The sequence below is a fragment of the Lepus europaeus genome, chromosome 1, assembly GCF_033115175.1.
Source record: "Lepus europaeus isolate LE1 chromosome 1, mLepTim1.pri, whole genome shotgun sequence".
Classification (NCBI taxonomy): Eukaryota; Metazoa; Chordata; class Mammalia; order Lagomorpha; family Leporidae; genus Lepus; species Lepus europaeus.
This window is the reverse complement of record NC_084827.1, coordinates 178,112,943-178,136,664: the sequence shown is the minus strand read 5'-3', so window position 1 is coordinate 178,136,664 and position 23,722 is coordinate 178,112,943. Positions and strand designations below refer to the sequence as shown.

At 43.3% G+C, this 23,722-nt stretch overlaps 2 protein-coding genes across 4 annotated transcripts in view; both read right to left on the bottom strand.

Moving 5' to 3' along the window:
- LOC133761011 (UDP-glucuronosyltransferase 1-6) overlaps positions 1 to 23,722 on the bottom strand; it is a 215,355-nt gene that overhangs the window by 34,693 nt on the left and 156,940 nt on the right. The gene's annotated exons all lie outside the window — the stretch shown is intronic.
- Positions 1,302 to 23,229, bottom strand: LOC133757758 (UDP-glucuronosyltransferase 1A4-like). The gene is made up of 3 exons (XM_062188533.1): positions 23,211 to 23,229; positions 9,337 to 10,248; positions 1,302 to 1,484 (listed from the first exon to the last, which is right to left on the bottom strand). Exons 2-3 carry the CDS (start codon positions 10,225 to 10,227, stop codon positions 1,302 to 1,304), a joined length of 1,074 nt encoding a protein of 357 aa, XP_062044517.1. The 5' UTR covers positions 10,228 to 10,248; positions 23,211 to 23,229.

Genomic DNA, 23,722 nt, shown 5'->3' with positions numbered 1-23,722 from the left:
TGTCGCACAAGGATTGCCATTATACCTGAGTTTGGTCTCCCTCCTTCTTTATCTCTCTCCATCTCTATGTCTGTCTCTCTTGCTCTCGCTCTCTGTCTATCAATCATTCTGTTTCTGGCGTGAGACATGACAACTCATTCTAATAAGTGTTCACACCATTGCCTTCTGCTCACTTCATCAGAGATCAAACCCATGGACTCACCTGATCTTGGACCTGAATCTACCCAGACTATAAGCTAAAAAACCATGGGCTCACCTTGGACTTGAATCTACCCAGACTATAAGCTGAAAAACCACTCTCTTTTGTAAGTTGCCTGTGTCAGGTGTTTCATTATAATAACAAAAAGCTAATACAGCTTTGTTCTGAAAATCTACAAGCAAGATACTCTTAAGGATCAGTTCACAACTCAGTTTCTCTTCTCCAGCACAGGTAAAGGATATCGCGCTACCAGAAGATGGTGCCTTGGCAAATGGACAGTCTTGGTGGAGTAACACCATCGCTTGTCAATCCTATTACCCACCATCTTCCCAGCTTCCCATTCCTGTCAAGGACCACTGAAACCCTTAGCAACAATACTATGATCCATTGCTGAAGACTATCAGGACAATGAGAGGTAGAGACATTTGGAAACAGGGGGAGATAAGTAAACACTCATAACCAAGTTTTCTTTTAAAATGTTCTGCACATTGATATGAAGGCAGCAATACAGACCTGAGAGAGAGGCTTCCTGTTGGCACAGTTGATGCCCCCAGTGAACACCATGTTGAGCATGATGGGCCTGGGGTAGTCCAGCACAAAGTCTCCTCGAAACAGCCACACGGACGCATAATGAGAATATCCACCAACGACACCTCTCTCTGAAAAGGCTCAGACGCGAGGCTCGCATATGGATCATAAGAAATGTGGCAAATGTACTTCAGGGTCAGAGGGTAGAGCACGTTCTTGACCCTTTGCAGGAAGCTCATGTGGTCTGAATTCATTGTTAGCAGCCTGGGAATATATGAGGAAGGGTTTGGGCACTGTGCGCCCTCATTGTCTAGGTCATATGCAAAAGAACACAGAAAAAGCACAGTAGGAACCGACAGGTACTTAGCCAGCAGTGCACCACAGGGGTGAATGGGGACCATTAAAACCACATCAAGGGAGCTGCCATTCAGGTGCCTGATTAGGGGTTTATTATGCAAAAGCTCTGACAGAACACATATACATTTTTCAAAACTATAGGAATTTTGAAAAATGTCTTCTGAAAATGTTTTGTTTCAAAGAGCCTCCCACTCTGGCCTAGGATGAGGTAATTAAATTAATCCTGGGTATAAGAAGTGGTGTAGGTTTGCAGGGTGAAAAAGCCCTCTCCTTTGACGTGCATATTCACCTCTGGAGTGATGACCACAGCTTGGTGGCCTCGGGCATGGAGCTCCTGCATGGCCTTCTGCACGCTGAGCCAGTAGCTGCCCTCCATGAACAGGACCAGTACCTTGCCACTCTGAGCCCAGGGTAAGACACAGAGAAGGAGCAGCAGCCCCAGCCAGCCCCAGCAGGGGAGCCTGGAGCCCCATGGCCATCTCTGCAGAAGCCCACATTACCTTGGTTTTAACACCAGTTTGCACCTCCTGTTATTTGGTTATCACCAGGCCACGTTGCAAAACAGTATGTCATTGGAAGGCACAGTGCTCGTGTTAAGTTAATCATCATGGAATGAATCTACCCTGTCCTTCATAACTGCCCTACCCTCTGCCTTCACCCAGGAGAGACCGATGTGACGACTGTATCCTGGAGGAACTCATCTGACCCTGCAGCTCTCTTTGGGGAGCACACTAGTTCATGTTCTTCTTTTTCTTTTAAGTCGCAAAACAAGACGTTGGATCCTCATTTTATCACGGGCTATCTGTCCTTTAACTACCATTTAGCAGTTGAGCTCTGAAGAGTCATCAAGGCTCTGGCCCCCAATTTTGTTTCTCTGCTGGATTTGACACCACTGGTAAGTCTTTATCAACTCTTTCCTTTGATGGAGAACACATAGCCTCTGGACATGCCCAAGCAGCAGACACAGGCCCTTGGCTGCACGTGGAAGGACTTGTTCTCCAGCCCTATATCACCCAGCTGTATGCAGTAGTCTCCGGCCATGAATGGATCATACAAGCAGGCAGGCCATAGCTGTCTGGGCCTTGGAAATGCCTCTGGGCTGCGTGGATTTGATGGGTGGTGGGCTTTGCAACCCAGCATGGCAGCAGCTTCAGTAGCCACAGGACTTCCTACCGTATCCTCCCAACACCAAACAAAACAACAGAGAGAAGAGGGTCATTGTCCAGTTGGAGGAAGAAGGAGGCAGACATTAGTTGTTGCTGTGGAGCTAAGGGTGAGATCTACCATGATGAGGCCCAATGTCAGGCAGAATCCACAGTACCTGACCCCAGGCCAATGACTGTGGATGAGCTGGGAACCTCCCCACACCTAGTTATTATCTCATAGAGCCAGTGGAGAAGTATTACCCTCTTTAGTAACCTACTCACCAAGTGTCCATCCTAAAGGGCATACAAACCCACAAAGCCATAGATTTGCAACAATTCTGGGCTTGGGGCACACTCTAGTGCCAAAACCATGAAAACACAGAGATGGCCAACTTGCAGCAAAGATGGACTTGGGTGTCATCTAGTGCACAGGACATCATGAACAGCCTGCTTAGGATTTCTGGAAGGTCAGGCAAAAATGAAGCCAGACTGCAAAGACCACAAAATTAGCAAAGCTTTCCACAGCAGTAGACAGACACTGTCATTTCTTAATAAGCACCGGTAACTTTCAAGAAATATGGTCTCAACACATAGCTTTAGAAACCAATCATAAAGTGATGGCTATGTGTGGTCTCAGAATTCAAACAGCTGGTTTTTTGAAATTTTTATTTATTTACTTATCTGGAAAACAGTATGTCAGAGAGAGGGAGGGATAAAAGAGAGCAAGAGATCTTTCTTCCTCTAGTTCACTCCCCAATGGCTGAAACAGCTGGGGGCCAGAAGCCAGGAACGCCATTTGGGTCTCCCACCATGGGCGGTAGGGACCATCTTCTGTGGCCTTCCCAAGAGCATTAACAGGGAGCTGGATTGGAAGTGAAGTTAGCACTTAAATATGGAATACCAGGATCACAAGCAATGGTTAGCACCCTGAGCCACAGTACCAGTCCCAAAACAGATATTTTAAGGAAACTCAATGCACTTGAAGAAAGCACAGAGAAGCAAAAATTTTGAACAAAAGACATACAAACAATGTTAATCCAACTTCACATAAAAAAGATTATTCACCATAATCAAGTGATATTCATCCCAGGGATAGAAGGATGGCTCAACATACACAAATCAATAAACATGATACAGCAGCAAAACAGAATGAAATTCAAAACCAAATAATCACCTCCACTGATGCAGAAAAAGTTTTCAATAAAATCTCAAACACCTCTTTGTGATGAAAATTCTTAAAAATTAGCCAAAGAAAAAACACCAAGGAAAAGAAAGATCATAATATAATAAGTCCAAAGCTAACAGCACAGAGAATGGGGAAAAGATAAATTTTTTCTCTCAAAGTTTTGGATTGAGACAAAGATGCCAACTTTCATAATGAGAAGTCCTAGCTAGAGAAATTAATCAAGAAAAAGAAATATGAGACATTAAGTTGGAAAGGATAAAGTCAAATTGTAACTATTTGCATGTGATATGTTCTTATATATAGAAAATCCCAAAGAAACCACCAAAAACTATCAGATTTAATAGATGAGTTTAGTCATATTGCAGGATACAAAAGCAACCTACACCTATCACAGCAATAGGGCATTATTTGAAAAACAGGCCAAGAAAGAAGTGTCATTTATAATAGCTACTAAAAAAAAACAAGAATAAACAACCAAATAGATAAAAATCATTACAGTAAAAATTACAAAATATTGAGGGAAGAAACTGAAGAGGAATCAAAAATCAAAAAGATACCCCATGTTTATAGAAATACATTATGTATTCATTGTTTGGAAGAATAAATACTCTTTTTTTTTATTTTTGACAGGCAGAGTGGACAGTGAAAGAGAGAGAGACAGAGAGGAAGGTCTTCCTTTTTGCCGTTGGTTCACCCTCCAATGGCTGCTGCGGCCGGCATATCTCGCTGATCTGAAGCCAGGAGCCAGGTGCTTCTGCTGGTCTCCCATGGGGTGCAGGGCCCAAGCACTTGGGCCCTCCTCCACTGCACTCCTGGGCCACAGCAGAGAGCTGGACTGGAAGAGGAGCAACCGGGACAGGATCCAGCTCCTTGACTGGGACTAGAACCCGGTGTGCCGGCGCTGCAAGGTGGAGGATTAGCCTAGTGAGCCGCGGCGCCGGCCATAAATACTCTTAAAATGCCCATACTACCCAAAACAATCTTTAGATTGTAAATGTGATGATCTTAGAAGTTCTTTCTTAGCCATGGCATGGTCTGTATATCCAAAGGCTGTTGATTTTTGTGTGTTGATTTTATATGCTGCCACTTTATCAAACTCTTCTATGAGTTCCAAGAGTCTCTAAGTGGAGTCTTCTTCTAGGTTGGCAGGTACGCTGTCCCCCACAGGGCTCTAAGCCAGACACGTGCCAGGCTCTGCCCACAGCTCTATCCCCAGTGGCTTGGGCTGCTGCAGTCTGGTCTCACCTCACTCTCCAGCGCTGGTGCTGAGGCTCTTGGCTGCTGGGGTCCTGTGTTGTGCACACCCACACCCTCCACGTAGGACCACAGTGTTCCTCTAATCTGTGTGGAGTTTCTTCTGCTATTTTCTCCCTAACTCTTCCTGAAGACTGTACTCTTTCCTCTTTTTTAAAAAATTATCTACCCCCATACTAGTGCAGAACACTCCCTCCCTATTCTGCCATCTTGGATCTCTCAAGGACAATCTCTTTAAATACTGGTGCTGGTAAAATTGGACACTGACATGCAGGAGGATGAAAATAGACCCCCTACTTCTCAACATATACAAAAATCAACTCAAAATTTGTTAAGAGACTTAAAAGTAAGACCCCAAACTATTAAAAGAGAACATAGGTGAAATTTTTCATAATGGACTAGGCAAAGAATTTTTTCATTGAAACCACAAAAGCACAGAACACAAAAGCAAAAGTAGACAAATGGGATTATGCCAAAGCCAACAGCATCAAGGATAACAATCAAAACAGTGAGGAGACAAGCCACAGAATGGGACTATCATCTGCCAAGAGGATAACACCCAGAAGATATAAGGAACTACAGCAACGGGATGATAAGGAAACTAATAACCTTATTAAAAGAAATGCAAGAGATTGAGTGGATATTTTTCAAAAGAAGACATAGACGCATCTGGCACATCACTTAAAACACCACTTAAAATGTTCACATTCCATATCAGAGTATCTATTTTGAGTCCTGACTCCTTGGCTTCTAATCCAATTTCCTGCTAATGTGTACAATGGGAGGTAGAGGTGTCACCAACATCAGTGACCTAGATTGAGTTCCAATCTAGGACCAGCTCTGACTATTGCAGGCATTTTGCAGAGTAAAATACTGGATGGAAGATATTCCTCTCTCTCTCTCTGTCTATCCCCCTAAAAAGTAAATAAATTTATTAAAGATATTATAAAAAAGGAGATGATACACTAAAAGTAAACAGTGATGTGAAAAAAGTATTGGGCCTGGTGCTGTGGCGCAGTAGGTTAATCCTCCGCCTGTGGTGCCAGCACCCCATATGGGTGCCAGTTCTAGTCCTGACTGCTCCTCTTCCAATCCAGCTCTCTGCTGTGGCTTGGGAAAGCAGTGGAGGATGGCTCAGCTCCTTGGGCCCCTGCACTCACATGGGAAGCTCCTGGCTCCTGGCTTCAGATCTGCACAGCTCCAGCCGTTGTGGCCAACTGGGGAGTGAACCAGTGGACAGAAGACCTTTCTCTCTGTCTCTCCCTCTCATTGTCTGTAACTTTACCTCTCAAATAAATAAATGAAATCTTTTTAAAAAAGAAAGAAAAAAGTCTTGACATCACTAAACATTGGGAAAATGCAAGTCCAAATCACCATGAGATATCACACCACTCAAGTTAGAAAGATCATTATCCAAAACACGACATACGCTGGTGAAGATGTGGAGAACAAGGTACACTTACACACCGTTCATCAGAATGCAAATTATTATAGCCATTGTGGAAAACTGTATGGAGGATTCTCAAAAATTAAAAATAGAACTACCATATAATCTAGCAATCCTGCTTCTGGGAGGAAATCAGTCCGAGGAAGAGGCATCAGCACTCCCGTGATTTTTGTGGCTCTACTCGATAACCAAGAAATGAAATCAGCCAACTATGTTTTAATGTATGGATGGATAAAGAAAACGTGGTGCAAATAATGGAACACTACAGGAATACTTCAAACAGTTTATAGAGAGCATAATGAAAAAATTGGTTAATCTGTCCTCCACCCAAAAAAAAAGTGAAATTCATGCATAGCTTTTCCCCATGGACTTTTTGAACATATCTCATACTCAGCTACAAAAAAAATGGGAGAAGTCCCTAATTTGTAACAACGTGGATGGAACTGGAGGACATTGTGTTAAGTGAAATAAGCCATCCACAGAAAGACAAAATCCCATGATAGCCCTCATATGTTAAATGTGAAAAAGCTGATTGCATTGAGATGGGGAGTAGACAGTGGTTACCAAAGGCTGAGCGTGAAGTGGGGAGGAAAAGACAAGAAAAGGTTGGTCTGTGGGAAGGAAGTGACAGGAGAAATAATTCCTGGGTTCTGTTGCCAGGTAATGATTGTGCATTAGATATTAAAAAAATAAAGGATTTGGAATCTTATAGCCACAGAAGATGATAAAAGTTTGAAATAGATATGAGCATCATGATTTGAATATGATACCATGTATACATGAATCAAAACATCAGAGGCTACTCCATAAGTATGTATAATTATTAAATGACAATCTAATAAATAAAATATTTTTAAATAATTTAAGTAGACATGGGCTGGCATTGTAGCATAATGGGTTAAGCTGCCACTTGCAACACCGGCTACAGTTGTCCCAGCTGCACCACTTCTGATCCAGCTTCCTCCCAATGCACTTGGGAAGGCAGCAGAAGATGGTCCAAGTGCTTGGTAGACCCGGATAGAGCTTCTGGCTCCTGAATGCAGTGTGGCCTAGCGTCAACCATTGCATATATTTGGGGAGTAAACTAGTGGATGGATGATCTCTCTCTCTCTCTCTCTCTCTCTCTCTCTCCTCCCCCTCCTTTTCTCTATAATTGTGCTTTTCTTTTTTTTCCCTTTTTTTTGACAGGCAGAATTAGACAGAGAGAGAGAGAGAGAGAGAGAGAGAGAGAGAGAGAGAGGAAGGTCCTCCTTCTGTTGGTTCACCCCCCAAATGGCTGCTACGGCCGGCGTGCTGCGCCGATCCAAAGCCAGGAGCCAGGTGCTTCCTCCTGGTCTCCCAAGTGGGTTCAAGGGACCAAGCACTGCCTTCCTGGGCCACAGCAGAGAGCTGGACTGGAAGAGGAACAACCGGGACAGAACCAGCGCCCCAACCGGGACTAGAACCCGGAGTACCAGTGCCGCAGGTGGAGGATTAGCCTAGTGAGCCGTGGCACTGGCCCTAACTCTGCCTTTCAAATAAATAAATAAATTTTTTCAAAAAAAAAAAGAATTTAACTAGACAAAAATGATAATGGTTTTCCTATCACATAGTCTCTACATGGTAGAGACTTAAGGGTAAATGATCTTTTATTCAGAAAATTCAGTGGAACTAACAGATTTCCAGGTGATACACACTGTTCTTCTGGTCTCCTGTTAAGCTATAGAAATGGTAATGATAATACATAATAATAATACATAATGATAATACATAACATTTATCAGGAGCTCATGATGACAGCATCAAAGTCAGAGTGGTTAGGATACCTGCACAACGTCATCCAGTGAGAAATAAGAGTGGGAATATGAGAGGGAGGAAGAAGTTTGTAACTTAAAGCTATATATTTCTGCATATATTCCTAAGGACTAACTTCTAAGGGTACAGTTCAAAAACTTGTCATGGGACCCCAAATCCTATTGAGTAGGGTGATAAAAATGTCATCTTAACTGTTAAAGTGATATTAAGTGTTAAAGTGAACATATAGACAAGATTAAGAGTTAAAATGACCATATACATAGAATTAAGTATGGAGTAATTATAGTAGATAGAATTAAAAAGGAGAGAATGTTCTAACATGGGAAGCAGTCCACAGAGCAGACGCAGAATGACAATTGCTTTAAGTAACACTCTGATCTCAGAATCAGCCCTTAAGGCTTCCTGGTCCTGCTGAAAAGCCCGTGAGAGCATTTCAGGCATGGAAAGCCAAGGCATTGTGGCAAAATAATATTCTACATGATTGATCTCTGTGAGTGAGATCCCAACAGAAAGAAGTGGCCATCAAAGAAAGATGTTCTTTTCTCTAAAGGGAGGCAAGAACTTCCAATTTCCTAATGGCCTGATCTAAATATTGATAAAGTTTATGGATTCAAAATGCTTCCATAGCCTAGGCAGCTCATGTCAAGAGCCTCAGGTGGTCACCGAAATCATACATAAGAGTGTTAATTGCTAAATTAACAATAGGAGTCACTATGCACTAACTCCTCATGCAAGACCGCTATCTTCAATGAGCTGTATTATGAGAGTTAAATGTGATACTTGTTCCTTCCCCCCAAAAAAAGAATTGTCAACCAAAAATACTATAATCAACAAAATTATGTTTCATAAAGGAAGAAAAGAGAAACTTTCCAAGATAGTAAAAATGAGGGCAATCATCACCACTAGACCTGCCTTATGAGTCTCTTATGGGAATCCTACACCTAAAAGCAAAAGTGAGCTCACCACTATCATACAACATGCAAAAACATAAAGCCCACAAGAATAACTACATCACAGGTCAGAGGATCCAACTTTATCAATACAGAGAACCAAACAACCACAAACACAAACAGGAAACAACACATCTTCAAAACAACTGGAGAAAATTAGTAAAGTGACATGTCTTACAAATCCATAATAACCTAATGTAAATAGACGAAATGTCCAATTAAAACACATGGACTGGCTAACTAGATGGAAAAATTAAGACTCAAGCATATGCTGCCTACAAGCAACCCATTTAACCAGTGAAGACATGCACACACTGAAAGGTAAGGAAAGGAGAAAGATATTCCAGGAAAATGGAAAACAGAATTCACAATTCCTCTTACTTCACACTCCCACTACTACATAGAACATTCTGGAAAGATGGGTAGCTAAGGAAGTACTTAGAAGTTTCTCTTGTAATTTCTTTCAAACTAAGCACTGATTGGATGGAGGCAGCAGTACAGATCAGAGAGAGTGGTTTCCTATTAGCACAGTTGATACCCCCAGTGAACACCATGTTGGGCATGATGGGCCTGGGGTAGTCCAGCACAAAGTCTCCTCGGAACAGCCACACGGACGCATGGCTGACAATATCCACCAACGACACCTCTCTCTGAAAAGGCTCAGATGTGAGGCTCGCATATGGATCATAAGAAATGTGGCAAATGTACTTCATTATCAGAGGGTAGAGCATGTTTTTGACCCTTTGCAGGAAGCTCATGTGGTCTGAATTCATTGTTAGCATCCTAGGAATATATGAGGAAGGGTTTGGGCACTGTGCACCCTCAAAGTCGAGGTCACATGGGACAAAATGCAGAAAAAACACAGCAGGAACTGACAGGTACTTAGCCAGCAGTGCCCCACAGGGGTAAACCGGGTCAGTTAAGACTGCATCGAAGGAACTCTCATTCAAGGGCCTGATCAAGGGTTTGCTGTGCAGTAGCTCCCAGCAAGTCCTGAAATACATCATAGAGAATGTTTTGACATTTTCCAAAGTTTCCAAAAATATCTGCAGAGAATGTTGTGGCTTAAAGATCATTTGATTGTAGCTCTGCATCAGGTGGTCAAATTCATCCTTGCTGTAAGGGGTGGCATAGGTTTGCAGGGTGAAAAAGTCCTCTGTTTTGATGTGCATGGTCACCTCGGGACCTAGGACCAGGGCTTGGTGGCCTCGGGCATGGAGCTCCCGCACAACCTTCTGCATGCTGAGCCAGTGGCTTCCATCCATGGGCACCACCAGCAACTTGCCGCCCTCAGCCCAGGGCAGCACACACAGCAAGAGCAGCAGCCCTGCCAGTCGTGGCAGGGGAATCCACAGTCCCAGCACCATCTCAGTAGAAGCCAACAGCACCTCACTTTCCACACTGGGTTGTGCCTCCTGCCCTAGTTTCTCCAGCCTTTATATTGCTGTCTACAGGCTGCCTATCACAACAGCTTATTATTGGATGGCACAGTGCCCTCCTCAAGTTAATCATTATGGACTAAGACTATCCTCCTATGACTGCCCTGCCCTCTGCCTCCACCGAGGAGAGATTGCTCTGATGGCCCACATCTAGGAGAAAGTCATCTGACCCAGCTGCTCTCTCTGGGGGCATCCCAGGTGATGTTCTTGTGTTTCCAATTTCCAAACAAGACTTTGGATACTGATACTGAGATGTGCTATGCAGCCAGTTAGTTTAGGATCTGTTGGGCTACAGGTAACAAATCACAAGCTATCTCCTCTTGTGTCATTCTATTCTCTTACTGGTCAATCAAAATGTCCCTGGGTCCAGCGAACAAGATGCTGTGAAAATATGGACTGTACGCTCCAGGTCAAATTCATGGAGGGAAACAGATCTCCCAGGTGACTTCAGGTCTGCAGAGGGGTCTCCCTCACCATATAGAAGGAAGTGCTGGAAGGTACTCTCTTCTCTCTCTTCTGCCAGAGACAATAAGTGTAGGAGGTGTTGGGGTTTTCCCCCCATTCCTACTCCACCACTCTTTTCCCCTCTGGCCCACTGCCCATTGCTGATGGTATCTCTCTGTGGAGGACCCCAAGCTCACGTGTGTGTGTTCACTTTCTCACCTTTGAATGAAAACTTTATCATTTTTTTGCTGTCTGTATGTGTCTGTATTAGAATGCTTCTCTAGGTACAAGGCAAGAGACTGTTAAAAAAAGTTAATAATCCACGGATCCACTTCATAATGACAAGTCAGTTAGGAGTCTATATTCTGGTCTATATTCTCTGAAATGGCAGTAGGTAAGTGGATTTCAATCTGTCTCTGTCTCAGTGGTACGTGGTGTCTGTTTAAGTCTCTCCCCCACCCCCTTTTTTTTTTTTGACAGGCAGAGTGGACAGTGAGAGAGAAAGGTCTCCTTTTCTGTTGGTTCACTCCCCAATGGCCGCTGCGCTGTGGTCGGCACACTGTGCTGATCCAAAGCCAGGAGCCAGGTGCTTCTCCTGGTCTCCCATGCAGGTGCAGGGCCCAAGCACTTGGGCCATCCTCCACTGCACTCCCAGGCCACAGCAGAGAGCTGGCCTGGAAGAGGGGCAACCGGGATAGAATCCGGCATCCCGACCGGGACTAGAACCTGGGGTACCCGCGCCGCAGGCGGAGGATTAGCCTATTGAGCCACAGCGCTGGCCTGTTTAAGTCTTTTTCCCAAGTCTCACTGCTCTCACTGTTTTGGGCAGGTATGTTAAGATGCAGCTGTGGGCCCCTTTGTTTCTAACGTGATTAGCTGCAGAGCATGGTGATGAGTTGTTAGCCTTAAGGAGATGCTGGTGGAAAAACAGGGAAGGAACTTGAGCTTTTGCACACCTGCTGATAATTCAGAAACACCCACGGTTCAGACATAGGCTGCTTTTGGATCTTAGTTCACTGCAGGTCAGGCTGGTACCACAGAGCATTTAGCTCTTGTGGGCAGGTTCATGTGCTGGGTTAGCAGAGCTCTCAGGGATAGATTTCTAGTTTTCCTTGTTATGATGGAGCCCATGTGTTTTTTCACTTACTAATTCCACCTATTATTAAATATTTTTATTTATTTATTTATTTGAGAGGTAGAGTTACAGATAGAGAAAGGGAAAGACAGAGAGAAGGGTCTTCCAACCTTTGGTTCAGTAGCTAGCCACACACAGCATGCTAGGTCAGCAGGGATACAATGTATTTATGGGCTTGATGCTGGGATTTCTCAGCTCCAAACTCGGAAGATGTTTGGATACTGGCACTGCTCTGGAGCCCAGACTCCAGGTATGTGGCTCAATGCCTCCTCGGGTTGAAAAACCTTAGGTACGCCACCTAAGCCCATGAGAATTCTAGAGTGCTAAGCTTTAGGGTCTAAGCAAAACCTTGACAGTTTGTCTTTGCTATTTGCTGGTTTCTATCACCCAGGAGGCAGCTTCCCATGTGAGATTCAATGTCCCCTAAGTAAACTCTGCTTTTGTCACCATAAGGCATTTGTACTTTACTGTATACATGCTGACCTGCCTCTTCTCCTTCATCAGGAAGTTGCTGTTGGCAGAAAAACTTCATAATGAGTTCTTCCACTCTAATACAAGATCCTTCCATGCCTCAGGAAGCCATTTTTAAAAATATGGCTGTTTGGGGGCAACTCAGCCTATACTTCAGGCCAGCTTTTACTGCAAGTACTCAAGTCTGTAGATGCTCGAAGGTACTCAGACACAATGACCAGCCTTACAGAACATGCTGGGAACAAAAAGGAGCATGTGCCCTGGATAATGGAATCATCACGGCTGCCCAAAGAGCAGTGTGCTCACTTAAACAGACAGTGCAAAGCTCTGTATCCACACTGGCCGGTTTTATCATCTTCACAGAGATAATCTATTAGCACCCACTATTGGGAAACAATAAAATATACCTTTTCCTTACTAAAGAGATTCTACCTACAATCTATCCTTTTCCAATTATGCTCATTCTATTTGATAAACGTATTTCCTTCAGAGTTCAACAGCTTCTCAAACAATGGCCACAAGAGGACCAAAGCCACTGAAAGCAAAAATCTTCAGGCTCGTGAGATGGAAACAAAAGATGAGAGAAAGAGACTTCTGGACCCAGGATAGGTGAGAACAATGCAGCATTGATCAGGCTGAGGTCTGATCAGCAGGATTTGTGGTTCTGTGGCAGCACAGATGAATATTACACCTGTCTTGCTAGCACCCAGGCACTGGTCTCCTGTGAGGAAAGGAAGTGAGCTCAGTCTATACCAACACATACACAACACAGCAGAACTTTCCATCTGATAAAAGAAAAAAAAGATGAGATTTACCACGCCCAACTGGAATCACCTTAGACACCAGCTTCACTCTAGAGCACTGAACAGAGCTCCCTGGAGACACCCACCACATGCCGCTAGGTATTCACTGAAAAAGTAGACCCTCCATTAATCCACACAGACATAGTCCAAAGATAAAAGCCACCATAGCAAAAAAAAACAAAGAAACCAACAAGAGTCTCCACAAATGCCAAATAATAAATGCACCAATTCAAGAAACAAGAATAAGGAACACGACATGAACCCACAAAAGAACACAACACTTCAATACTGGAACATGAAGATGAAGACATTAAAGAAATGCCAGAAATGAAATTCAAAAAATTGTTGGTAGAATTACTTAGAAGTAATCAGAAGCAAACGCACAAACTAATGAAATCCATACATGACATGAAAGAAAATTTTTCCCACGAAACTGAGATCTTAGAGAGAAATCAAACTGAAATCTTAGAAATAAAGAATTCAACAGAACAAGTGAAAAAGGCAGTGGAGAGCCCTAACAACAGAATTGGTGAAGCAGAAGAAAGAATATCTGACTTAGAAAACAAAGCACAGGAAATTATACAGTCAGACAAACACAAGAAGAAGAAATCAGAAAACTAAAAACACTCTTGGGAATCTACAGGATACTAGCAAACAACCCAACCTACAGGCTCGAGGAGTTCCTGAAGGTGTAGAAAGAGAGAAAGGATTATAAGGCCTTTTTAGTGAAATAATAACAGAAAATTTGGAGAAAGAAAGGGACATCTAAGTACAGGAAGCACGTGTCCAGAAAAGATCTTCACCAAGGCACTTTGTAATCAAACTCTCCACAGTAAAACATAAACAAAAGATTCTAAAATGTGCTTGAAAGAAACACCAGATTACTTTCAGAGCATCTCCAATTAGACTCACAATAGACTTCTCATCAGAAATGCTATAGGCAAGGAGAGAATGGCGGATATAGTCCAATTCTTAAGAGAAAAAAGCTGTCAACACAGAAAACTGTACCCTGCAGAGCTCTCATTTATGAATGAGGGTGAAATAAAGACCTTCCATAACATACAGAAATTGAAAGAATTTGTAACTACCTGCCCAGCACTACAAAAGCTGCTAAGGATGTGCTACACACAGAAACATGGTCACAACAAAAGAAGGTGAAGGCAGACAATCTACAATGTAAAAGTACAAAGGAAATCCAAAGTAAATAACAGGAATATTTTTGGAAAAATGTCAGGGCAAAGTTGTGACTTATTGATAGTCACATGAATGTAAAGGGCCTCAATGCTCCAGTTAAAAGACACAGACTGGCTGAATGGATTAAAAACAAAACCCATTTGGGCCCCTGCGCCTGCATGGGAGACCACAAAGAAACTCCTGGCTCCTGGCTTTGGATCGGTGTAGCTCCAGCTGTTGCGGCCATTTGGAGAGTGGACCAACAGAAGGAAGACCTTTCTCTCTGTCTCTCTCTCTCACTGTCTGTAAACTCTATCTGTCAAATAAATGAAAAGCAAAACAACAACAACAAAAAATCTATTTGCCACCTACAAGAAATACATCTTAGCAACAAAGATACATGCAGACTGAAAGGGAGAAGATGGAAAAAGATATTCCATGCTAACAGAAACCAAAAAAGAGCTGGTGTAGCCATCCTAATATTAGATAAAATAGATTTTAACACAGAAGCTTAAAAGATAGAAAGAAGGATTCTATGTAATGGTTAAGGGATCAATTCAACAGGAAGATGTAACTATTATAAACATATATGCACCTAATTACAGGGCACCTGGCTATTTAAAAAAATGTTAAAGGATCTAAAGGGAGACAGAGACTCAAATACAATAGAAATTATGGACTTCAACGCCCCAATTTCAGCAATGAACAGATCAACCAGACAGAAATCAACAAGGAAACAACAGAGTTAATTGATACTATGGACCAAATGGACCTAACAGATATTACAGAACTTTTCATTCTACAGCCACAGAATACACATTCTTTCTATGAAGCCAGCATCACCTTAATTCATAACCTGAAAAAGATGCAACAGAGAAAGAGAACTACTGACCAATTTCCCTGATGAACATAGATGCAAAAATCCTCAACAAAATACTATCCAATCGAATCCAACAACACATCACAAAGGTCATTTACAAGGATCAGGTGGGACTTACCCCTGGTAAGCAGGGATGGTTCAATATTAGCAAATCAACTGACAGAAACTCAACAAGTGCAAGACTTTACACATATGATTGTAAATGGACTTAATGCCCCAATAAAACAATTGACTGACTGGGATAATTTAAAAAAACCAAGACTCAATGATATGCTACCTACAAGAAACTCACTTAACCATTAAAGACATACACACACAGTGAAAGATAAGGAAATGAGAAAGATATTTCCTGAAAATGGATACCAAAAGTCAACAGGAAGAGCTGTAATTATATCAGATAAAAATAATAATGTCAAACACTGTAAAAACACGAAGAATGTCTCAGAATATAATTAAGGGATCAATTCAATAAGAAGATTTAACAATGGTGAATATATATTCATCTAATGTTGTAGAACCTAAGTTTATACCACAGAGTAGTAGGTCCTATGGGGCAGAGAGGCTCCAGCATGAATCATAACTGGGTAATTCAATATTCCACTTTCATCCAAGGACAGGTCATCCAGATGGAAAAAAATCATTAAGTCCTAAAGCTAAATGACCTGAACTTACTGAACAGAAAACAAAATAAAGCACAATAAGCAAGTCTAAAAGTTATTTCTTTGAGAATACCCATAACATAATTAAATCCATTTTAAATCAAAAAGAAGGAGAGGGAGAAAAAATATAACATCCTTGGACTTGGGTCTTTTGCAAGAGGAGAATTCCACAAACTCCTCACAGGAGTCAAATCTTAGGGTTAAGCAAACCACAGAAGCCAGGGAGACTAAACTGAGATAATGGTGGGGTGGAGCCAGGGAGCACATCAGGCCCTCCTGCAACTGACTCTCCACAGAAACATCGATTTCAACAACTCTCTAAGCATGGAAGCACCCTCACAAGAGCAGAGGAACCAGGTGAGAGAGCACAGTACCTGGGGTTACTGACAGCATGCTAATAAGAAAAGAGGAATTGAAGACACGAGGGAGCTTCCTGTACCACCCCTCCCCAAAATCCGAGGAGTACAGCTTAGAAAATAACCAGCCACATAGGGGAGGGAAAAGAAATTAAAAATCAGCCACAGATGGGCTCAGCACTGTGGCATAGCAGGTAAAGACACAGCCTGCAATGCCATCATCCCATATGTGCGATGGTTCGAGTCCTGGTAGCTCCACTTCCCATCAGCTCTCTGCTTATGGCCTGGATAAGCAGCAGAAGATGGCCCAAGTCTTTGGGCTCCTGCACCCTTGTGGGAGACCTGGAGGAGACTCCTGACTCCTGGCTTTGCATTGGCAAAGCTCTCGCTTTTGTGGCCATCTGGGAAGTGAATAAGTGGATGGAAGACCTCTGTCTCTCTCTGTGTGTCTCTGCCTCTCTGTAATTCTGCCTTCAAATAAATTAATTAAGTAAACAAAAATGGGCCACAGACTTCAAACCCAGTACTAGGCCTGCCAAGATGAAGTCCATACCAGGCAGAGCCCCAGGACACTGACTGTGGTTGGAGCCTCTTGAACCATCCCAGGGCCCTGAGGAAAGTGCAGATCTCAGCAGAGTGGACTACACCTGCTCCACAACACCACTAGCCATGGCCTGGGCCTGGGTGGTCAATCTGTGACTTCAGTGGTGCTTACAGCCATGAGCTTCAGGTGCAAACCAGCTTGGTGTCAGCCTTAGTAGCCAAGGGACCTCTCCATCATCCCTACCCCACAGAAGGCTCACAGGGTGTTCAAAGACTCCATCTCTTACAGTTGAACAGGGAGGGAATTACAAGATTTTGCCTTGGAACTCAGTGTAGGGCCCACTGTGGTGAATCTGAACACTAGAGGAACCCAACAGCCCCTGGCACTTGCACCCACACACAGAACCTTTGGATGCCTTTGGGTTGGACTTGTGCTCAAGCCTGTATCACCCCACTGCAAGCAACAGTCTTGGGTCATGAATTGACCTTAAGAGCAGGCAGGCCATAGCTGTCTGGGCCTTGGCACTGACCCTATGCTGCGTGGGTTTGATGGGAGGTGGGCTTTGCATCCCAGCATGGCAGCAGCTTCAGTGGCCATAGTACATCCTACCATATCCATCTCCCAACACCAGACAAAACAACAGAGAGAAGAGAGTCAGGGTCCAGATGGAGGAAGAAGAGGGAGGTAGATAGTGGTTGTTGCTCTGGAGCCAAGGGTGAGACCCACTATGTTGAGACCTAGTGTCAGGCAGAATCCACAGTACCTGACCCCTGTCGATGACTATGGGTGGCTCCCTGGACCTGCCCCAAACCCGGGCACTGGCTCACAATATGAGCAGAAGGTCTATCTGTTTCACTGACACCAAGTTCACCATGAGAAACATGCAAATACTCAAAGCCATAGATTTGCAACAATTTGTAGCTTGGGCTCCCTCTAGTGCCAAAACCGTGAAAACACAAAGATGGCCGACCCTCAGCAAAGGTGGACGTAGGGTGCCATCTACTGCTTACACAGCACCAGGGAACACAGGCACAGAGAACATTATCAACAGCCTGCTTAGAATTTCTGGTTAATAAAAACAAAGCCAGACTACAAGGAGTGGGAAAAGTGCCTGGTCCTTGATTGGCAAACATGGTCATTTTTCAATAAACAACAGGAACTTTCAGGGAACCATGGCCTCACCAAACAAACAAACTTTAGACATGAATAGGGAAGTGAGTCTTTGGGATAGGTCTCCCCTTCTTTCACCTGTCTCATCAATGAAAATAAATAATTTTTAAGAAAAGCATACAAAGGGCTAACAGCTACATTAAAAAATACCTGAAATCACTATTAATTGGGATAAATGCAAATCCAAAACACAGTGAGATATCACCCCATCCCAGTTAGAACGATGATGATCAAAACAGAGTGACAACAGGTGCTGGTGAGGAGTTGCAGACCAGGGGACTCTTACACACTGTTGATGGGAATGTAGATTAGTAAAGCCATTGTGGGAAACAGTTTGGAAGCTTCTCAGAAAAGTTAAAAGTAGAGCTACAGTATATTCTAGCACCCCCCAGTAGGAGTGTGTATGCAAAGAAGAAGACATCCGCATAGCAAAGAGCGCTCCTAAGATTACTGCAACACTCACGATTCAAATCGCCAAGAGATGGGTCAACCAACGACCCATCTACCGGTACACGGATGAAGAAATGTGATGTGATGCACAGTGATATGGGAGCATACGTCAAAGAGTCTGCAGAAAATACAAAGGCAAGTGCTTTTGTTGACAAAATTTTGAATTCACACACACTTTTATAATAGGGAATTTCTGTGAATCTTTGAACGCATCTCATATTCAGGCACTCAAAAAAGACAAAATTTTGTCATTTGCACAATATGGATGGAAATGGATGACATTATAAGTGATGTAAGTCAAGCATAGGAAGAAAAGTACCCCTTGATCTCACTCATTTGTAAAATGTAAAAAGGTTGATCTATGGGCTGGCGCTGTGGCTTTGTAGGCTAAGCATCCACCTGTAGCACTGGCAACCCATACGGGTACCACTTCTAGTCCTAGCTGCTCTTCTGTGTATGCAGCTCTCTGCTATGGCCTGGGAAAGCAGTGGAGGATGGAATAAGTATTGGGTCCCTGCACCCACGTGAGTGATCAGGAAGAAGCTCCTGGCTCCTGGCTTCGTATCAGCACAGCTCCAGCCAATGCAGCCATTTGCAGAGTGAACAAGCAAATAGAAGACCTTTCTCTCTATCTCTCCCTCTCTCTGGCTATAACTCTCTCTCTCTAATAAGTAATTAAAATCTTTTTTTAAAAAAAGTTGATCTCATAGTTATTGAGAGTAGAAGAGTGGCTACTAAAGGTTGGGTGTGAAATGGGGAGGAAGAGACAAGGAAAGGTTGGTCGGTGGGAAAAAGTGACAGGAAAAATAAGTGCTGGGCTCCACTACAGGCAATGATCACGTATGGATATCCTCAAAGACAAGCAGAGGAAAGACTTGGAATCTCGCAGGCACAAAGAAGTGATGGAAGTCAGAGGAGACCGATATTACATGAGTACCCGGATTTGAACATGCCATATGACATGTGAATCAAAAACACACGCTATACTATACATTTTATACACTTATATGTATATATGTATGTATGTATATTTCTTAGGTGACAAACTAACAAATAAAAATATTTTTATCTCATTGCCTGTATCTGTAGCAAATACATCTGACCCTACTGCTCTCACTGGGAGCATTGTAGTTCATGGCCTGTGTTTCATGTAGTTTCAAAAGCAAAACTTTCGACACTCATATCCACTCACCTCCTGCTACTTCTCCTTTAACCACTCTAGCAGGTTGCACCTGAGCTCTGAGGAGCCAACAACACCCTGGTCTCAACCCCTTCCCTGCTGGATGTTTCCAGCTTTGATTGGTTTATAGATTCTTTCCTCTATGGTAGTCAGGATGGCTGACTAGAGGTACCTGAGCACTTCCTAACAGAGACACATCAGAAGCAAAGAGGAAACAGCTACCTTTGGGTTACAATACCTACAGGAGCATGCTAGAATGCAGTACAGAAGATATGGAGAGATCGGCTACTGGACAGCCAGAGAGATCTCACCCTGCACAGACCCCAGAGACAACAGGTGCACCTGGGTTCAGCACCTGCCCTGCTCCTCCTGTTCTGCATGTGCTGAGCTCCACTCAGGCCACTGCAGTGCTGCTGCACAGACCCCAGTGACTGACATGTGCATGTCATGTGACATAAATTCCATGTTCCCGCTTCCAATTCAGGTGCATTGTACCTCCTTGTACCTCTGGAATAGCCCCCACCCACTGTTGCCCTCAGAGACTAACTAGTGGACTGGTACTACTGATATATCAACTTAGGCCACCCACCATCACAGGGTGTAGGATTCCCAAGACCCCATGGTCTAGGGAGTCTGACAGGCCTCATGTTCTGTCAATGTCTGTGCAGTGCACACACGGTCACAGGTCCTGGGGTGTGGCCACACTATGTGTGCTCTCCTCTCATTGCTATGTGTTCCTCAACCCATGGCCACTAGAGTGTCCCCTTCCCAGCACAGCCTGCGAGACAGACAGGCTCTGTGCCCTAGCTGCCACAGTCACCATGTCCAGAGCCTCTGGTAGAGCTAAAGAAGCTGTTACAAGACAACACTAAGGAAAGCAATAGGAGCTGAATCGAACACAGCACACAAACCAAAACAGTAAGTCACATCTTTGGAAGAAACTCTCTTATTACAAAAAACTCCCTCTAATGTTGGTACACATCCCATATCTGTCACATGAACAAATACCAACTATGGAGAGAAGTGGGGAAGTAAGGGGGCAGGACTCCTGCAAAGGGACCCAGTGATGCACTAGCAACACAGCCCAAAGAAAGAAATCTAAAAAACGCCTGAAAAGAACTGTGAAAGAAAGACTCCAAGAAAACTCAATGAAATAGAAGGAAATATAAACAGATATACAATTAATTGTGAAAACTTTCCATGATAAAAATGTGAAATACCAAAAAGCAAGAGAGATCAAGACAAGAGTCAACCAGAAGTCTTAGAGCAAAATAAGTCAATAAACCAAGAGAAAAATATAATTGACCACCTCAACAACAGACTAGATTTAGCAAAGAAAGTATTCCTAACTTGAAGACAGATCATCTGAAATAAGTCAGAAGGAAAAACAGAATGAAGGAAAACTTCCAAATTTCTGGGACATCAGTAAGTGCAATTTTCAAAGTCATAGAAAACCTATTTACTGAAGTAACAGCAGAAAATATCCAAATCTTGGTCAAGATTGGACTTCCAGATCTAGGAGACTCAAAAGACTCCAAATGGGTTTCACCAAAAAAGGTCCTGCCCATTACTTAGGACAGTCAAACTAGTAAAGGATCAAGGCACATAAAGATTTCTCAAAATGAAACAGGTTGGCAACGCCTTGGGACACTCACATCCCAAATGTTAATGCCAATAGTAGGCCAAGTCCCTCCCCTTCCAAGACAGCTTCCTGAAACTCGGCAGATGATAAGTCATTGCTCGAGCCCTGCTACCCACAAGAGATACCAAGATATGGTTCCAAGTTCCTGGTTTTGGTCAGGCAGAGCCCTAGCTGTTGTGGCATTTGGGGAGTGAAAGGAAAATAAACCAATCTCTCATTCTCTCTCTCTCTCTCTCTCTCTCTTTCTCTCTCTCTCTCTCTCTCTCTCTCTCTCTCTCTCTTTCAAATGGATGAAACTTCCATTAGACTAATAGTAGATTTTTCATCAAAAACCTTACAGGCAAAGAGGAAATGGGAGAACAAATTCAATTCCACAAGAGAAAAATAATAACCAAAAATACTACACTCAACATAATTATGCTTCATAACTGAAGACCAAAGGGAAAGCGTCTTATATAGCAAAAACTGATGCAAATCATTACCACCAGACTTAGCTTACAAGTTTGTTAAGGTTGTGCTTAAAATAAAAGCAAAAGTCAGATCACTACTATCATGACATCATGCAAAAACATAAAATCCACAAGAATAAATACTCCAAAGATCAAAAGAATCAAACCTTATCAAAACAGAAAACCAAACAAGATAGTCATAAACAAGAAACAACCAATATTCAAAACAACTGGCAAAAAGTTAATAAAATGACATGTCTTTAACAATCAATAATGACCTGAAGGTAAATGGGTTAAAAGTCTCAATTAAAACATACCAACTGACTAGCTGGATGCAAAAAATCAAGTATCAAGAGTTGAAATAAAAATTTAACCCCATTTCGCCACCTCATACTGAACATTTTCATATCAACATGTACTAACTGCTATTTCCTTTACTATTCTATTGAAAATACACAATAAAATCCCACGATTCATAGTCTCTGCTCTAGCACAGCTGCAGGAAATCACACACCCAGGAGATGGCGCTGTGACGAGTTGACAGCCTTGGTGGAGTCACGGCTTAGCTTGCCTGTCTTAGGACAGAGCCCCTCCCATGCCTCTCATTCTACTTAGGGATCATTGCAACTTGAATGACATTACTTGTGGAAACTTTCACAATTCGTCTTACCTCAAGCTCCCAGGACAATACATAGAACTCCCTGGAAATATGGGTAGATAAAGACATGACCAGATACGCTTTTGATTTCTTTCCAACTAGAGCACTGATTTGCTGGAGGCGGCAATGCAGACCTGAGAGAGAGGTTTCCTGTTGGCACAGTTGATGCCCCCAGTCAACATCATGTTGGGCAAGATCCAGCACAAAGTCTCCTCAGCCACATGGACGCATGGCTGACAATATCCACCAACGATACCTCTCTATGAAAAACCTCAGACACGAGGCTTGCATATGGATCATAAGAAATGTGAAATGTACTTCAAGGTCAGAGGGTAGAGCACGTTCTTGACCCTTTGCAGGAAGCTCATGTGGTCTGAATTCATTGTTGGTAAGCAGGGAATATAATAGGAAGGGTGCCCTCATAGTCTAGGTCACATTGTGCCCTCGTAGTCTAGGTCACATTGGACAAAATTCAGGGAAAAAGACAGCAGGGATGACAGGTACTTGGCCAGCAGTGCCCCACGGGATAAAGCAAGCCAATTGAAACCACATCAAAGGAAGTCACACTCAAGTGCCTGATCAAGGGTTTGCTGTGCAGTAGCTCCCAGCAAGTCCTGTTACACATCATAGAGACATTTTTGATGCTTCGCAAAATTTCCAAAAGTAGTAGCAGAGAACGTTATGGCTTAAAGATCATTTGACATCTGTGCTGAAGCATGAGATCAAATTCAACCTGAGTGTAGAGGCTTAGGTGTGCAGGTTGAAAAAGTCCTCTGTTAAGATGTGCATGGTCAACTCGGGCCCTAGGACCACAGCTTGGTGGCCTCGGGCATGGAGCTCCCGCACAACCTCCCGCAGGCTGAGCCAGTGGCTTCCATCCATGGGCACCACCAGCACCTTGCCGCCCTCAGCCCAGGGCAGCACACACAGCAAGAGCAGCAGCATCATGAGCCCTGGAAGGGGAATCCACAGTCCCAGCACCAACTCAGCAGAAGGCAGCAGCACCACACTTTTCATACCAGGCTGTGTCTTCTACACTAGGTATTCCAATCTTTACGCTGTTGTCACCAGGTCACTTAACACAACAGCAAGTCTTGGTAGGCACTGTGCCCTCCTCAAGTTAATCATTGTGGAAAAATCAATCCTTGTCATTATAACTGCCCTATACTCTGCCCCTCCACCTAGGGGAGACTGATCTGATTGTGGGTATCTGTAGCAAGTATATCTGACCTTACTGTTCTCACTGGGAGCATATTGTTCATGGCCTGTGTTTCATGCAGTTTCGAAAACACCCACATCAATTCATCTGCTGCTACTTCTCCTTTAACCACTCGTTAGCAGACTGCAACTGAGCTCTGAGGAATCACCAATACCCTGGTCTCAATTCACTTCTCTGCTCGTTGTTTCCA

Excerpts from the sequence above, each read along its gene's own strand:
- LOC133757758 (XM_062188533.1), bottom strand. The coding sequence starts at position 10,227 with ATGGTGCTGGGACTGTGGATTCCCCTGCCACGACTGGCAGGGCTGCTG. Across the intron at positions 1,485-9,336 it reads CTGCTGCCTCCATCCAATCA|AGTGGCAAGGTACTGGTCCT; the intron begins GTGCTTAGTTTG and ends CCCTGGGCTCAG.